The 17,226-nt window shown below is 37.6% G+C and overlaps 1 protein-coding gene across 2 annotated transcripts in view; it reads left to right on the top strand.

The window, feature by feature from the left end:
• The window catches only part of MCCC2 (methylcrotonyl-CoA carboxylase subunit 2), a 128,475-nt gene that overhangs the window by 18,603 nt on the left and 92,646 nt on the right, over positions 1-17,226 (top strand). For both annotated transcript variants that reach the window (XM_077139511.1, XM_077139510.1), the window contains 5 exons: positions 3,005-3,071; positions 7,702-7,786; positions 9,641-9,742; positions 14,061-14,188; positions 16,062-16,174. In XM_077139511.1, the coding sequence (XP_076995626.1) occupies positions 3,005-3,071; positions 7,702-7,786; positions 9,641-9,742; positions 14,061-14,188; positions 16,062-16,174 (495 nt within the window). The remainder of the gene's footprint in view (positions 1-3,004; positions 3,072-7,701; positions 7,787-9,640; positions 9,743-14,060; positions 14,189-16,061; positions 16,175-17,226) is intronic.

Genomic DNA, 17,226 nt, shown 5'->3' with positions numbered 1-17,226 from the left:
TTGTCTGTCTTTTCTTTACATTCAGTTCAGCTTATTCTGGACATCTGGCTTAGGTTTTGTTTAACAGAGGAGAAGTTTTCTGTTCTTGTTCTTGTTTCTTGCCTTGCCTGTATGGTGCCTTTTCTCCCCACCCTTAGGAGGGTCTACCTAGGCATTATAGACCCCAACCGAATTTTCCCAGACCAGACTGGCCTCCTGTCAAGAGGAAAGAGTCACCTGCACCAGTTTTCCCTGAGGGTGAGACTCAGCAGGTTGAAAACCTTCCCTGTGAAATCTCTGAGCTCTGTTTTTCTTATCCTGCCCAGTATGTGATGCTTGTCTGCCTGTGGGTCCCCCCAGCATAAGATGATACAGTACCTTTAACTTCGGCAGACTCTCCCTGCTGGGGCGTGGTGAAGACAGAGGAGAGGTTGTAGGTTGGCTTTAATGGCTTCAAATTTCCAAGCCCTGGGATCTGAATTCCTTGAGGGAGGAATTCCACCTGAGTTGGGCCTCACCCCTCCCCTGGGAAAGGCACAGGCTCCAGACAAGCCCTCAAACAAGCTTGTTTCTGCCTATGCCGCGGGCAGTTGCAGCCTGAGAAGTCCTGCTGCTGTATCCAGAGGCAGTCAAGCCTTTGTAGAAACACAACCACAAAGACCTCTGTTTTTTTTTCTTTTTCCATCAGTCCTGCCCCCTCGGTGCCGGGGCAAAAATCAGCAACCACCACTTTGACCAGGTTCAGCTGAGCTGGGGGCCTATTTTTAGTAGTCAGAATTTGTGAATTAATTCCATATTTGAAGCTTAGTTGCGCTCAGTCCCTGCTGCTGGTAAAGTCCCTTTCCTGTCCCCTCTGGGAAGCAGCCTGTAGGGGAGGGGCACCTGCCGCTGCGGCTTGAGGGACTCACGGTTCTAGGGGGGCTTGCAGCCGGTCCAGCTGGTCCAGACTGGGGTATGCTGTGTGTCCGGTCACTGATGTGGCCCCAGCAGTTGTTCTGTACTGTTCCTGGTTATTTAGAAGCTGTTTTGGAGGATGAACTAAATCCACACCTCGCTAAGCTGCCCTCTTGGACCATATTTGTATATTTAATCACCATTATTGACATCTCTAGATTTCCCAAAGTTATACAGTATTTGTCTTTACTTCTGGTGTCATACATGCTCCTAATCTTACTCTTTTAATCATACTCACACTCATCTTTATTCGGTATACTCACAATATTGTGCTGCCATAAGATAGTATTGTATTTTCCATTTCTAACTCTATACAGTCAACCTTATTGAACATTCTATACTCCTTTAGCATTAAATGCCTGATATCTGCCTTCCTTCTCTCTCCTGATATCGTGTGTTCTCTACTTTAACTCTCAAAATTTGCTCATTAATGTTAGTTCATATCAGTGAGACCAGGTAGTATTTGCCCTTTTGTTTCTGGGTTATTTCACTCAGCATAATGTCCTCAAGGTTCATCCACGTTGTTATGTGCCTCATGACTTTATTCTGTCTTACAGCTGCGTAATATTGCATCATATATATACCACAGCTTGTTTAGCCACTCGTTCATTGATGGATGTTTATGCTGTTTCCATCTCTTGGCAATCGTAAATAATACTGCAATAAACATCATTGTACAAATGTCTGTTTCTGTCTTTGCCCTCAGTTCCTCTGAATATATACCTAGTAATGGGGTTACTGGATCATAAGGCAATTCTGTACTTATCTTCCTGAGAAACCACCAAACTGCCTCCCAGAGCAGTTCTACCATTTGACATTCCCACCAGCAGTGGATAAGTGTGCGTCTTTCTCCACATCCTCTCCAGCACTTGTTGTTTTCTGCTTTATTGATAATGGCCATTCTGGTGGATGTGAGGTGATTAAAAAACAGTGCATCTTAAGGTGGACGATGACTGTGATTCACAGTACAAATATAAAAAAGTCTTTTCATGAACTAGAACAAAAGTATGACACTATTACAATGAGTTAATAATAGAATGGTATTTGGGGAAAAATGTACCCATTGCAAACTGTAGACTATACTTAACACTAATATCTTAATATTCTTTCATCCACAGTAACAAATGTACTACAACAATGTAGGAGTCAGTATTTGGGGCAGGGGGCATAAAGGGTAGTAGGGGGTATGGGATGTTTTATGTTTTCTTTTTCTTTCTCTTTTTCCGGGAGTAATAAAATGTTCTAAAATTGATTATGGTGATGAATACACAATTATGTAATGATACTGTGAGCCATTAATTGTATACTTTGATAGATTGTATGGTGTGAATATATCTCAGTGAAATTGCTTTTTTAAAAAGGAGTGCTTTGCCAATTGTAAAAAATTTGAAAAATAAAAAAATGCATAGAGATAATAAAATATAATGCACCACTGTGAAGTAAAAAACAACCACAAAACCCTCAGAATGATGAAAAGTTAGTCCTGCCATCCTTTTCTGCTTTTTATTGTTAATATTTTCTTGTTTATTACTCCAGAAATATTCTAAACATATATAGACTTTTTGTTTGTTCCTTTTGTTTTTGAACATAAAATAGAATCCAGTATTTTTCCCAGACTTTGTAGGGATAATTTGTCCATAATCAAGTATTTGGCTGGAAAACATTCTAACCTCAGAGGACTGATAGACCTTAAAATATAAAAACAGAGCAATTAAGTTTAGTAGATGTTTAAGGAAGAATGATGCTAAAGTGAGCCATCATTCTTTATGCTAAAGGATGCTAAAGTAGCCAGACATAAGGTCAGTTAAGAAATGGAGCACGAATTAGGCTTTTAAAGGTGGGTAAGATTTGGATGGGTTGTGCAGAGAGAAATGGTGGCAGTAAAGAAGAGCTTAAGCAAAGATAGAAAAGCAGGAGTTTACCCTATGGACTGAAGAGCCCTGGCATGGGGACCCCATGGGGGTGGGGTGGGGCATGGCCCAGACTGATGTTCTCCTTGAGCCTTCTTTTGGTAAGAAGAGAATTGCTTTCTAATATATTTTTCTCCCCCCTTTTTTTGTTTCTGTTTCAGGAAAACTATGAACAGATGAAAGCACTAGTAAATCAACTCCATGAACGTGCACAGTCTATAAGACTAGGTAAACACAATATTTATTCTTCAGCTTATTTATTTTTTTAATGCAGTTTTATTGAGATATAGTCACACACCATACAAACCATCTGAAGTATGCAATCATTGGCTCACAGCAGCATCACCTAGTTGTGCATATAACCCCAAGATCAATTTTAGAACATCTTTATTACTCCAGAAAACAAATAAAAATAAAAAGGAAAACCCAAATCCTCCCATATTCCACCCCCCCCCCCCCATAATTGACCCGTAGTTTTGGTATGGTACATTAGTGCTGTTGGTGAAAGAGTATATATATATATTTTTAATTCTCCCCCATGTTCTCATTGATTGAATGGGAGCATTCTAGCTCTTTTATCTGTAAACTTGCCTGTCATTTAAGTGTATTGTTGCATTCTTAGGTGTGATGTTATCACACTCAGAGGACCGACTCCCAGTAGAAGTAATTCCCTAATTAGACAAATAATAAATAAAAATATCACTGTATGATTTTTTTCCTCTGAGGACTTTAAAGATGGAGGCAAGGTAATTGATGTATGGTAGACAGGCAAAGAGACCATCTGAAGTTGCCTGTTCGTGTGTGTAATATATTAGGGAAGAAATAGGGTCAGTAGAATGGTCCTTAATAGAATTTTAAGATTAGTAGGCTGAACTTAAAAAAAAATTCTAGTAATTAAGCAATTTTGGTCAAATTATTTCATTTTTCTAGTATATTCTTATTAGGTACCGCATGCATAACTTGAGACTTAGGAGTGGTTCTGTGAATTATAGTTGCTATTCATTACAAGCACACACATTTCTATCTTCCTTTGACTTAACAGATTAAACATAATTGAAAAGGTCAGAAAATAGAGCCATTTGAAATGGCCTGTGTTTGAGCTCTTTAGTGTCAGGCTACAGAAACCCAAATCAAACTTGTTTAATTCAGAAAGCAGCATTAATTGTTTTCTTGCAAGCAAACCATGGAACATCTATGTTTCTAGACCCAAGGGTCCCCATAGGTCCAATAGCCCCTTACTCTTCCGGGCTTCTCTCTATGAGGTGGTGGCAGGTCAGGATCACATCCTACAGCTTACAGTCTGGAGGAAAAGCTAATTGTCCTTTCATCTCCAATTTGGAAAATTCTGATTGGTTCACTTGGGTCACGTGGTCGCTCCTTGGCCCAGTCACTGTATCCTGGGAGAAGTGGACTGGTGCCAACCTGGCCCCCCAGGTCACAGGGCATCAGGTCACTGTGGCTGGGGTAGCCCTGGAACCTCAAGGAAGGGGCAGTACTGTTTTAAGGGAAAAGGAGAAAGAAAGCAGAACCTTCAAAAGCAGTCAGTGTCAGCTATACTGGCCCCAGCCTCCCCTAACTTTCTACCTTCTAACTAGTGTGTAGGTAGGCAAGTTTCTTGTAAAACAAGTAGAGTGGCCATTTGTGTTTTGTTTTGATCAGATAGCTCTCAACCCTGTGTCCTAGTTTGGGAAAATGGTGTTAAAAAATGATGTGGGATTTTGCCTTTTGGATATGATTTGAGGAGTAAAATATCCTGCCAGCAGTCTTTTCAGAAAAGGTTACTGAAATTCATACATTTGCAGCCATTTTGGATTAAGGCATTGTCTGTAGAAAAAAACAAAAATACTTTGCGGAAATGAAAATTTTCTTTGTTAGGGGTGATAACTTATTAGTAGTTATGCCTATTATTACATTTTTATTTGATGAATTGAGTGTTTCAAGGGGGGGTTTAAGCAGGTAGACTTATATCAGGGAAGGAGTCAATAGTGCCCTAGCATTGAGTAGTTACTAAAAATGGTGGGTTCTGCTGACCTGTAGCTCAGGAGACAGGTGAAGGCCAGTGGCCAAAGAAGAGGAGAGGGCTGAGCAGGACAACCTGGGGAGAAATGGGGAGGGAAAAGAGGGAAGAGCCTTCTTCACAGTTTTACCTGCAGTTGGTCCTGTTTTGCTGTGAAAATAGTTGTTATACAAATATTTTCTTTTAAAATTTAAAAGTAATGCATATTATAAAAATTTTGGCAAATAGAGAAGTATGAAGAAGAAAAATTTAAGAATCACATAAATCACTCTAATTACATATTTTTTATGCAGTTCTGAACAGACTTAATTTTAACAGCAAAATGTATATTTGTGGGGTTTTTTTTATTTTGGGATTTTATATTCCTTGCTCTGGGTATTTTCTTCTGTGCTTTTGCTACGTGAATGCTCATAGGTTGTCTTAGCGTTCTTGTGTTGATCAAGAGTCAGAGAATTCTACTCATTTTCTTCTTTTATTCTGTTTCTTCTGTGTTGTAGAATTTAAACAGCCAGATTAAAAAAAAAATCATGCAACTTCCTATAACTTTCAGACAGGAGCAAAAGGCAGAAGTTTCGAGTTACTTTACAAGAAGTTGTACATTTAATAGAACTTGTAATAAATATTAGGGTTGAGGAAAAGTAGCTAGCTCTTGCCCACTTTTTTGTTTTTTCCATTTTATACTGCCTTTGTTTTAGGGTTCTTCTGGGTCACTCTTTAATCTCCCCTTTCATTCTTATTTCAGTGTGTAGAGGAGTAGCTTGAGGAGAGACTTAGTCATTTCTGTATGAGGAAAAGTATTACCCCTGCTGTGTTGCAAGAACACAGAACCAAGTATTTTGATTAACACATGTTAATTGTAGGACTGTGTTTTGATAGATTCAGAAGTGCTGAGTTTTTACACTAGATAATAGCTTTACAACTAAAGAAAGATACATATCTTTGGCAGTTGAAAAAGGGAATTTTAACAACCTAAAGATAAGGCGTGTTTGGTTTTTTGGGAAGACATTTAAAATGCCATGTGTATGGCCAACAATGCACATAACATAATTGAAGTGACAGCAGTTTGACCATTGCACATGCAGGCAAAGACAGCTTTGTCATAACCATCATCCCTGGAAGACAGCTATTGAAAATAAATTGTAAAATGCTGGAGTCAGGAAGATTTCAGGTATGTTAAAATGTGAAAATAAAAATGTGTGTCTTAGAATTGATGCAATTTGGTAAGTTAGATGCAATGTGGTAAATGAGGGTTAAAGGAAAAGTCAGACTTTTCTGGCACCTAGTCTGTGGGAATGGAAGTAATTAATGCAAAATCTTGAAGAACAGTCCTTGGAAAACTAAGATGGAGGTGTCATGCTGTCTTCTTGTGGTGACCCAAATATTCTAGGCCGGTTAGAATAGAGAAGCTTAACCCTGTTAAACTTAACCCTGTCAGCGCTGAGAGTCTGAATCAAGGCCAGCCCTCTTTCTGGTTCTTCCTGATAACACCAGAATACAGAATGATGTTGTCTTAAGTGCCTTTTTTTTTTTTTTTTTTTTCTTATCACATTTGTCACACACCCTCCCTGACACCTCCCCTCTGGCCAACCCCTGGACACCACGTATGTCATCTTCTGACCTAAGAAGGACTCTCCCCAGGCCTGGTCTTTCTTGCAGTGCTTTAATGTATTTCTTTCAGTATTTATTTTTAAATAGCTTTATTGAGGTATAATCGACATACAATAAACTGCTATATTTAAAATACAATATGATGAGTTTGACAGATGTATGTACCCAGGAAACCATCAGGATAGTCATGATAACACATCCATCCTGTCCAAAAGACTCCACTGCCCCATTGTAGCTCCTCCCTTCCTCACCCATCTGTGAGCATGCCTCAGGGCTGCTCTCCAGGCATAAGTCTTCCCCTCCCAGAATTATTTTAACTTTAAAAGAAGAACAGGTGTGTGCTAAGAAAGACTGTATTAAGATGAAATTCTTGGGCAGCAGTGAAATAAACATTCTCAGGTACAGTTTGGCCCTTCTGTTCCTAATCTGCTGCATTAGTTTGACCAGTGGATTGTTGGGGGCTTCCCAGGATCCCGAGTCCCCAACTTTGGGCCCACTGGTGAGCCTGGGAATGCCCCTGGCCCCAGAGTCCTGGACAGTTTACTTTGGCAGACTCTTCAGTTATTGAAATTTTCTGCATGTTTTGATGTGAATGGTGAATAACATCAATAAACACTTAAAGACAGTGTCTGAGTCAAGCTCAACCATATGGGGACTTTTAAATTACTATATGAAATCTTCAACTCTGTCCCATTTGCAGAACTGGAAAAAAAGTTGTGGGTCATTCTTGGCACCTCTAGGTCAGTTGTTCTGTGTTTACCACAGGAGTAATTTCTGAAATAGTGCTTTTACCTGGTATAACTTGAAGGTAGGGATTTTTCAAAGTTTGCTTTGAAATACATGACATGTAGCATGGTGTAAGCATGTACATATAGACATAGTAGGTATTTAATAAATATGGTGGAGATGAGGCAGTATTTGCAGTGTTTGAGTTGGTGAGAAACTCTGTGTAATTTCTTTAACTAATTACTAAATAACTAGTGAATTCAGAAAATATTTTATATATGATAGGACCAGGGATAGATTGATTTTTAAAAATGTCAGTTTCTTACTTACTTCAGAAAATTGGCAGCTTGTAAGTTGATTGAATGACAGGAAAAATTAGTTTCTCACAGAATAGGTTGAATTTTTTAAAAGCTGCTGGATTTTGGGTTAAGCATTCTATTTCTCTGACACTAAGTTAAATGGAACCTTATATCATGTAAATCTAATGTAATCATGTGTTCTTCATAGGAGGTGGTGAGAAAGCCCGGGCACTTCACATATCAAGAGGAAAACTGTTACCCAGAGAAAGAATCGACAATCTTATAGACCCAGGGTTAGTGTATACCCAGGTGCTAACTTGGAGTGTTCTCTGTTCCATGGCACTTTATTGGACCAATTTCTACATAAATTATTTTGAATTCTGGTTCTTACTGAAATAAATATTTAAATAGTAAAAGTATTATCATACTATAGGAAAATGAAATCTGATATCCCACCACCCTGACATAAATGCTTATATCATTCATTCAACAACAAATGGTTTTCAGGAGCTTGCTATGTGTCAGGCCCTCTTCTAAGATTACATCAATGAAAAAAAAGAGACAAAGATCCTTGTCCTGCTGGAGTTTACACTGTAGCAGGGGGAGATAGAAAGTAAACAGTGCACGTAATATGTAAGATATACAGTTTGTTCAAAGGCTATAAATGCTGTGGGGAAAAGAAGAGGTACAGCAGGCTAAGGGGGAAGAAGGCTAAGGGCAAGGTGCAGTTTTCAGTGGTGTGGGGAGGCTTGGCCTTTTTCAAAAGGTGACTTTGGAGTAAAGACCTGCAGGAGGGAAGAGTGATGTCTCTGCAGATGTCTGGGGAAAAGTGTTCCAGGCAGCAGGGATGCCAGTGCCTACGCCCAGAGGGGAGTGTGTGTGACAACGGGAAAAAAGATGGCTGGGGGAGCGGGAGCAAGGAGGGGGAGGACGTGGGGCCCTGTAGTAAGAGTTTTGACTCTCACCCTAAGAGGAGTGGGGAGTCGTTGCACTTTTGAGCAGAAGTATTAGGATCTGTCTGGCTTTATTTAAGAGTTTATGCTTAAGAGTTACTCTGACTGCTGTATTTTGAGTAGGCTGTAGGACAGCAAGGTTGGAAGCAGGAAGACCAATTAGAAGGCTGTAGCAGTCATTTAAGAGAAACACATGGAAGCTCTGCATATTATTTAACATGATTTTTCTGTTAACATACCAACTTATCTAATTGAAAAAAAAAAGAAAGATGAGGGACGCCTGGCCTAGGGTAGCAAATAGGCAGTAAGAATGGCTGGATTTTGGATGTATATTGGTAATAGAGCCAACAAGATTTCCCTGATGAACTGGATTTGGGGTGTAAGAGAAGAAGGGTGAGGAGTAAATGAAATCTTCCCCAAAATGTGTATTTTCTTATGACAAGAGCAGAAGGTGTTATAGGAAATATTATGGTTACATGCACATGCACACACACACACACACACACCAGTCCCACCAACCTGGAGACACTGCTAATCCCTCTAGTATAGTCTTCTAGGCCTTTTTTATGTCCATATGTATCAGACAGCTACCTATATGGTTTTTATTTTTGAACAGAAATGGAATTCTGGTAAATGTGTTTTATAACCCCCTTCTGTTCTACTTAATGTATCTTGAAGGTTTAAATAAGTGAGAGGACAAATGTAGTGATGAAGAGACTAAAATGCCCACTCTGCCACTTAACTGTTTGTGTGACCTTAGGTGAGTTACTGAATCGTTGCGAGTCTCAGTTTTCTCATCAATATATGGGGATTGTAATAAGATCCACCTTGGGGTAATTCTGAGGAGTAAATGAATTAATGGTTCTGAAGCTCTTAGAAGAGTGCCTGGCACATGGGAGGTGCTATGTAAGAGTTATCTGCTGTACTCTAATAATAAACATATTTCTGCAACATCTTTTAAAATAAATATGTAGTGTTCTATTGTATGGATGTACTATATAAATCCCCAAAATATTAACACTGGATTTTGTTTTAGAAATTCTTTGTAGAATTTATTTACAATATGTAAATTATCCAAAACATCAACCCATTAGTAAAAAAATCTTAACTTCTCCACATGTAACTAGAATGTTATTTAAATGTGATTTCTTTTTCTATGACATTAATTTAAGCAATATCCCTTCTTCCCTGTAGGTCTCCGTTTCTGGAATTTTCTCAGTTTGCTGGTTACCAGCTGTATGGTAAGGAGGAGGTTCCTGCAGGTGGCATTATTACAGGCATTGGGAGAGTTTCAGGGTAAGTTCTTTACGGGCTCTCAGTAATGTGGACCAAACACATTAATTAGCAATTAAACAGGCATTAAACACTTACTATACCTAAGTAATATACCAGTTAACAAACAAGCATACTTAATTTCATTAAATATCAATTAATTGTTGAATTACTAATTTTCCAGGAACATACTCAACAAACTCAGGGCAGGGTCTTGAACCCTATACAGACAAGTACAGGTCAGGGCCTCAAACCCCAGAATTGTACCCAGAGAGCAGAAAGGTTTAGAGGTCAGAGCAAAGGGGAATTATTCTGGAAGTAGTATGTGGGCCTCAGTACTAACTTTCCACTCAGCTTTTACCTTAGGACCCACTTACCCAGTCACAAGTCTGGACTTGGAACTGGGAACTGTTTCTTTTTTTTTGAAACTTTTTAAAGCAAGGAGGGTCTGGAGCTTTGGTGGAATAAAGAGAAACCTGGTTGCGGAGTCTCTAGACTAAAAGAATCTAGAGGCTGCAAAAGACTCAGTTCCTGCATTTACCTGTGCTGCTGGGGCTCCACAACTTTGGGGATTTGAACTCTTTGCTTGCTTCTTAGGAATCTTTGTCCTTCTTGATCCTGATCAAAAGCAGCAGACTCTGTGCCCAGTGCCTGTAGCAGCCAGTCCATGATACCAGGGTTTCAAAGTAAGGAAGGGTTTAATGCTTTTTGCAGAGCAGATCAGATGGCCTATAGACCCAGAATCTGTCTGTGTTTGTGACCTTTTAATAGAGAAGCAAAAGTATCTGTGACACTTACTCAAGTTCACATAATTAACAAATGACAGAGCTAGAATATCAGTCTAGTTTTGTCTGACTTCACAGTCTGGCCTATTTCCATTTATCATGGTTGCTTGATTTTTTTGGGGTGCAGAATTCCTAGTAACAGAGAAGTGTGACCAAACATCCCAGAGGTGTGGGGTTATGGCCCAGCAACGTGCCATAAGCCTAAATTTCCTTTGATGTATCGTTTATTTAATGTAAAAGTCATTAAAAGTTTGTATTCCACTGTTTTATAAAATACTAATTTTAATACAGAAAGGTTTCCTATGCTATGGTGAGTAATATTGATGCTCCAAGGAGAGAAGCAGTTTTTGCCTGGTGTGGCACTCTGGCCACAGCCCCTAATGTGAGAACACAGCACTCATTAACTCAGCTTGCGTGTTTAGTTTATTTTTCATAGGAATTCACATGAGCTATCCTGGAGTTTTCTAGGGAATATAAAATGGGATAAAACATCATGAATATAAAAAAAAATGTGTAAAGAGCTCTGTTATCTTTACAAAAACAAGTTTCAAGTGAACTTCTGGTCTTTAGTTCCTGGCATTGTTTCAAGGTTTCCCTTACTGACCATCTTCACTCACCATACTGCTCTTTTTATGTTGCTTTTGAGTCCTACATCCCACTAAACTGAATTTGGTGAGAAAAGGCCCAGTTGATGACTCTTTACTTTCGTATTTTTTTGTGTGTGTGAAATATAACATATATACAAAAAGCAATAAATTTCCAAGTACATTTTAACAAGTAGTTATGGAACAGATTTTAAAGTTTGGTATGGGTTACAACTGTACGATTTTTTGTTTTTTTTCTTCTAGCTGCTCCAAGACACTGGAGACCAACAGAAATATCAGTATAACAATTCGGCACTCATACTCATTTGTGTTAAATCCTATCTTCTCTGTTATATCCCTCCTACTATTTAAATAACATACATGCATAAAAGCAATAAATTTCAAAGTACATCGCAACAATTAGTTGTAGAACAGATCTCAGTTTGGTGTGCGTTACAATTCCACAATTTTAGGTTTTTATTTCTAGCTGTTTCTAAGGTGTGGGAGGGTAAAAGAATTATCAGTATAATGATTCAGCAATCATACTTATTTGTTAAACCCGATCTTCTCTGTGTAACTCCACCATCATCTGTGATCTTTTTCCCACTATTTAGGGGTATTTGGGCTATGTCCATTTTAACTTTCTCATGTTGAAAGGGGCTGTCAGTAATATGGGGTAGGGGAATGGAATTAGTTGATGTTCTGGAGAGGTTGGCCCCTCTGCATTTCAGGACTTAACTGATCCAGGAAACCATCTGGAGGTTGTAGGTTTCTGGAAAGTTACCCTACTGAATGAAACCTTTGTAGAATCTTATTCTGTAGGTGTTCTTTAGGATTGTCTGAAATGGTTTTTGTTGGGGTATGGCAAGCTATGATAGGTAGCCATGTTTAACTGAAGTTTGTGTAAGCGTGACCTCCAGAGTAGCTTCTTGACTCTATCTGAATCTCTCTCAGTCATTGATACCTTATTTGTTATACTTCTTTTCCCTGTTTTGGTCAGAATGGCGTTGTTGATCCCATGGTGCTAGGGCCAGGCTCATCTCTGGGAGTCATGTCCCATGATGCTGGGAGGCTTTCACCCCTGAATGTCATGTCCCATGTAGGGGAAGGGCAATGATTTCACTTGCAGAATTGGGTTTAGAGAGAGGCCACATCTGAGCAACAAATAGATCCTCCAAAAGTAACTCGCATACCTATAGGTAGGCTAAGCTTCTCTACTACATACATAAGCTTCAAAAGAGCAAGCCTCAAGATCAAGGACTTAACCTATTGATTTGGATGTCCTTAATGTTTGGTGCAGTATCTGGGGTTTCGTCAGTGGTAAAGTTATATAGTTCTGTAATTTTTGTCCCATCCTTCAAGGGACTTTGCCAATACTTTCTGAGTATCTGCTTAATATACTCTGGGATGTCTCCAGACATTACATTAAGCTATACAGAATTAAAGGCCCTCATTCTTAATTCTGGTCTCCCTGTGTTTGGATTGTTTAAATGATCTATCCAGACAGATTGAGTTAGATTATGTGCTACAGAAAACCCAGGTTCTGGACATAATAAAACTATCTTCCTTTGGTCTTAAAGAGTAGGTAAAATTCTAAAATATAGACAATGTCTTCCTTACCCCTGTATTCTGAATTACCTTAATCCCAACCTGATCTGCTTCATTCTTATCTTTAAATACCAAGTTATACATATATAAAACAGCCTCTCAAAATCCAGAAATAACAGTTAACACTCTGGACTAAATGCGATTGCTCTAAGAGCTTACAATCTAGGCCCCAAGTTTTCTTAGAAGTATTTCCTAACTGAGCTACAATATTTGCTCTTTTGTTTCTGGCTTATTTTGCCTCACCAAATGTCCCACAAGTTCTTTCACATGGTTGGAAAGTCTCATAACTTCATTCCTTTTTGTAGCAGCACCGTGTTCAATCATGTATTTACATCATCATTCACCAATCTACTTCTCAGTGAGAGCATCTTTCAGCCATCTGTATCTACTGAGCCTTATGTATAATGTCCAAAGGCAATAGTTCATCAGTGCCCTCAACTTTAGATAATTTCATTGTTCCCAAGAGAAAGATAGCCAATAAACACACCCTCACCAAATAGAAAATCCAAATTTTCCCCTAACTCTTATCCCTCTCCCCATCATACACCCCTGGTATTGCTGCTGTACTGTTGATGTTTTCCTGTTAAACATAGCCCATAGCATACAGTCGCATTTTTCTCCTATACTCTGAAATTATACACTCTTTGTACCTGATTCATACCTTTGCAGTAGGCCATGCAAAACTTATTTATATTTATAGTTTTAATTAGTGGGACACATGAGTCAATACAACCCCTTTCAATATGGTAATATTATTTATAGACCCATTAGTGAACCACCTTCACTTGTATCTATTCCCTTACAATTAACTTTTGTATGTTTTAAATGTGGTATTTTAAAGTTTATGTCTGTTGTTAATATAAAATCATATTTTAAACTTGTTTTGGTTTTATAGAAAAGAGTATGCAGCAACATTGAAGAACTTTTGAAAATACAAAAAATAAATATCACTATGCTTGACTGGTCTTTTGCAATTTCTTTTCCTACAAGGAAACTTTGAAGGTTTACTGTGAGGGTTTCCCCTCACCCTGGAGACTTGGAGCTTTCATTTTTTAATTATCTTGTTAGGACCCTTTTATTCAAAGAAGCATTAGGAAATACACCTTAGGTTATTAATTTTAACTGTTACTCTAGGATTGATGATTCTTTAAAAATCAAGTATGAATTTGAAATTGTTTTGTATCATATAAATGAATATCAGAACTGTGATTAAAGTTTGTTTTTATAACATTAAGATTGTGTACTAGTGAATGTCGTTAGTGATAAGTTGAAGGCTATATTGAAGTGTCTTGGAATGAGATGTAATTGGCCTTTAATTTCTAAGAAGTTTCTCATTCTCCTTCCAATGAAATTTCTGCCCTTCAGAGTGGAATGTATGATTGTTGCCAATGATGCCACTGTTAAAGGAGGTTCCTACTACCCAGTGACTGTGAAAAAACATGTACGGGCACAGGAAATTGCACTGCAAAACAGACTTACATGTATTTACATGGGTAAGTCACAAGAGTTATAAAATAAACTATTATTAGCTGGTAAGATGACTTGTTTTGGTTTACTAAAGCTGCCAAAATGCAATATACTAGAAATTGATTGGATTTTAACAGTGGGGATTTATTAGCCCCAAAGTATAATACTAAGGCCATGAACAATGAAGTCCAAATGAAGGCACTAACGAGGATACTGCTCAGAGGAAAGTTTGCTGGCATCTGGGGATCCTCTGTCAGTGGGCACGCACATTGTGTAATGTCAGCTGGCCCTTATGTGCAGAATTCCTCTGCTGGTGTTTTCTTTCTCTCTCAGCTTCTCTGGGCTCTGAACTCTCCAAAATGTCTCTCCCTTAAAGGACTACAGCAAGTGGATTAAGACCCACTTTGACTGGGCAGGATCACATCTCCATGGAAGCAACCTAATCAAAAGGTCCCACATGACCGTAGGTCTGCCCCCACAAGATTGGATTAAAAGATTGTGGCTTTTCTGGGGTACAAAACAGCTTCAAACCAGCACAACTGTGTAGACATTACCTATCTTAGAAAACTTCGTTTCTCCTTTAATTACAAAAGAAATGCATGTTCTTGGCTGAAAACTCTGGGTGGGGGGTGGAATAAACAAAAGCTTCCCCATAATCTCACTTAGGAATAACCCTTGTTAATATTGTGATGTATGCCAGTTTTTTTCTTTTGACATATTTGGATTTTTTTCTCTTGTGGCTTTTTTCTGTTGACCATAATGGGTTCAAACTATGAACAAATAATAATGAGTATTTATGGCTCGCTTGAATGGTAGGTAGTATATTAAGTAATTGAGTATGTATAAGAATTGAGGAGCTATAATTTAAAGTAAGTTGAATTTGAAGTGAAAAAAGATTCGTATTTGAAAATTGAAGTACTTTTAAGGGTAAGAAAATTGAAGTACTTTTAAATTTAAGGGTATTTCTAAAAGAACCTAAGAACAAGGGAGTTTAAAATTGGCACTTCTTTGATATTAGTTTAATCTGGTAAAATTCCAGCACATATTATTCACCCATTTGGTATTCAGATATTTGAATGGGTACTTGTTTGACTTACAGTGTAAATTAGTTTTCACATACAGAAAACAGTAAATGAGGCCGAACTGTTTGCAGGCACTTACCAAATAGAGACACAGTGAGAAGTTGTCCTGTCCTGGGGGAATTTTGATGATTTGGAGACTGGATATAAAGTGTTAAAAAATGATTAAGACTTTTAATACTTAGAGGTATTAATAATAGATAAAAATTAGCTAACTTTTTTTAAACCATTGACTGTACATTCACAGTATGTAGTGAATTAAGTGCTTTATATGCATTATTTCATTTCATCTAACAGCAGCTATAAGTGATAGCTGCTTTATCTTAATTTCACAGATGAGGAATCAGGGCACTGATTGGGAAGTACTCCTTTAGTCACATAACTTTGATGTAATGAAGCTCTGTTTTGAGCCCAGCTAGCATTGTTATCCACTATTCTATTCTGTAATCAAAACAGCATCAGAAAGCAGTATGTGGTAAATCGCCACATGAATTCTATGGGGATTTTTGTATTGTGTTAGAAGAGGGAAAGCTACTTATTTATTAAGCTGAATTGGTTAAAAATTTATACTGTTAGTGGGGCTGTAGCTGGTCTTCAAAGGTAGAAAGCTATAAACATTTCAGGTGGAATTTTGCACAGAGGTGGGAATGCCTAATTGAGAAAACTGAATCAAGGTGGCTGCTATGGGCAACAGGAAAGAGAGACTCGGGAAAAGAGAGGCTGTTTTGTGAATGTGATTATGAGGTGACGCTGTCATTGATAAATTCTCCCTGTGTGTAACGTGGAGTAGACTTAATTCTCTTGTTTCCCTTGTCTTCAGTTGATTCAGGAGGGGCAAACTTACCTCGACAAGCAGACGTATTTCCAGATCGAGATCATTTTGGCCGCATATTTTATCATCAGGCAATTATGTCTTCTAAAAATATTGCACAGGTAATTCCTCATTAATGAGATGTATTGCTTTTTGCTGCAGTGTGTTTGTGAACTGGATGCTCTGAGTTGACTTACAAAAGAAGATAGAATTTATTTCAGAATTTACTATTTTTGCACAGCTAGTGTCTTAAGGTTATCTCTGTCAGAGCCTTTGATTAGTTATGAAAATATTTCTTCATGTACTGTAATGACGGTTATTTACGTAAGTCAGAACAGGGTTTTAAAAGAAAGGATATTTAGCATTTCCTTTTCTAGGACTCTTGAGTTTCTTTGCTTGAATTCTGTGTGCAAGGAGACATTTTGTTGATTAGATTTCTTATGTTTGGAATTTTTTAATTAATATTCTAATTAGTGGACTTTTTAAAAAAATTGATTTCTTTTTGATTTCTATCAATATGGTAGGTCTTTATTGTTTATTATATATATATATTTTTTTTTTTTCATTTTTTTTATTAATTAAAAAAAGAATTAACAAAACAATTAGAAATCATTCCAATCTACATGTACAATCAGTAATTCTTAATAACATCACATAGTTGCATATTCATCATTTCTTAGTACATTTGCATCAATTTAGAAAAAGAAATAAAAAGACAACAGAATAAGAATTAAAACAATAATAGAAAGAAAAAAAAACAAAAAAAACAAAAACAAAAAACCTATACCTCACATGCAGCTTCATTCAGTGTTTTAACATAATTGCATTACAATTGGGTAGTATTGTGCTGTCCATTTCTGAGTTTTTATATCCAGTCCCGTTGTACAGTCTGTATCCCTTCATCTCCAATTATCCCTTCTCTTTTTTTTTTTAATTAACAGAAAAAAAGAAATTAACCCAACATTTAGAGATCATACCATTCTACATATGCAATCATTAATTCTTAACATCATCACATAGATGCATGATCATCATTTCTTAGTACATTTGCATTGGTTTAGAAGAACTAGCAACCTAACCGAAAAAGATATAGAATGTTAATATAGAGAAAAAAATAAAAGTAATAATAGTAAAATCAAAACAAAACAAAACAAAGCAAAACAAAAACCTATAG

Source organism: Tamandua tetradactyla, chromosome 21, assembly GCF_023851605.1.
Source record: "Tamandua tetradactyla isolate mTamTet1 chromosome 21, mTamTet1.pri, whole genome shotgun sequence".
Lineage (NCBI taxonomy): Eukaryota > Metazoa > Chordata > Mammalia > Pilosa > Myrmecophagidae > Tamandua > Tamandua tetradactyla.
Note: the sequence above shows the minus strand (reverse complement) of the source record. Positions and strands in the feature narration are given on the sequence as shown.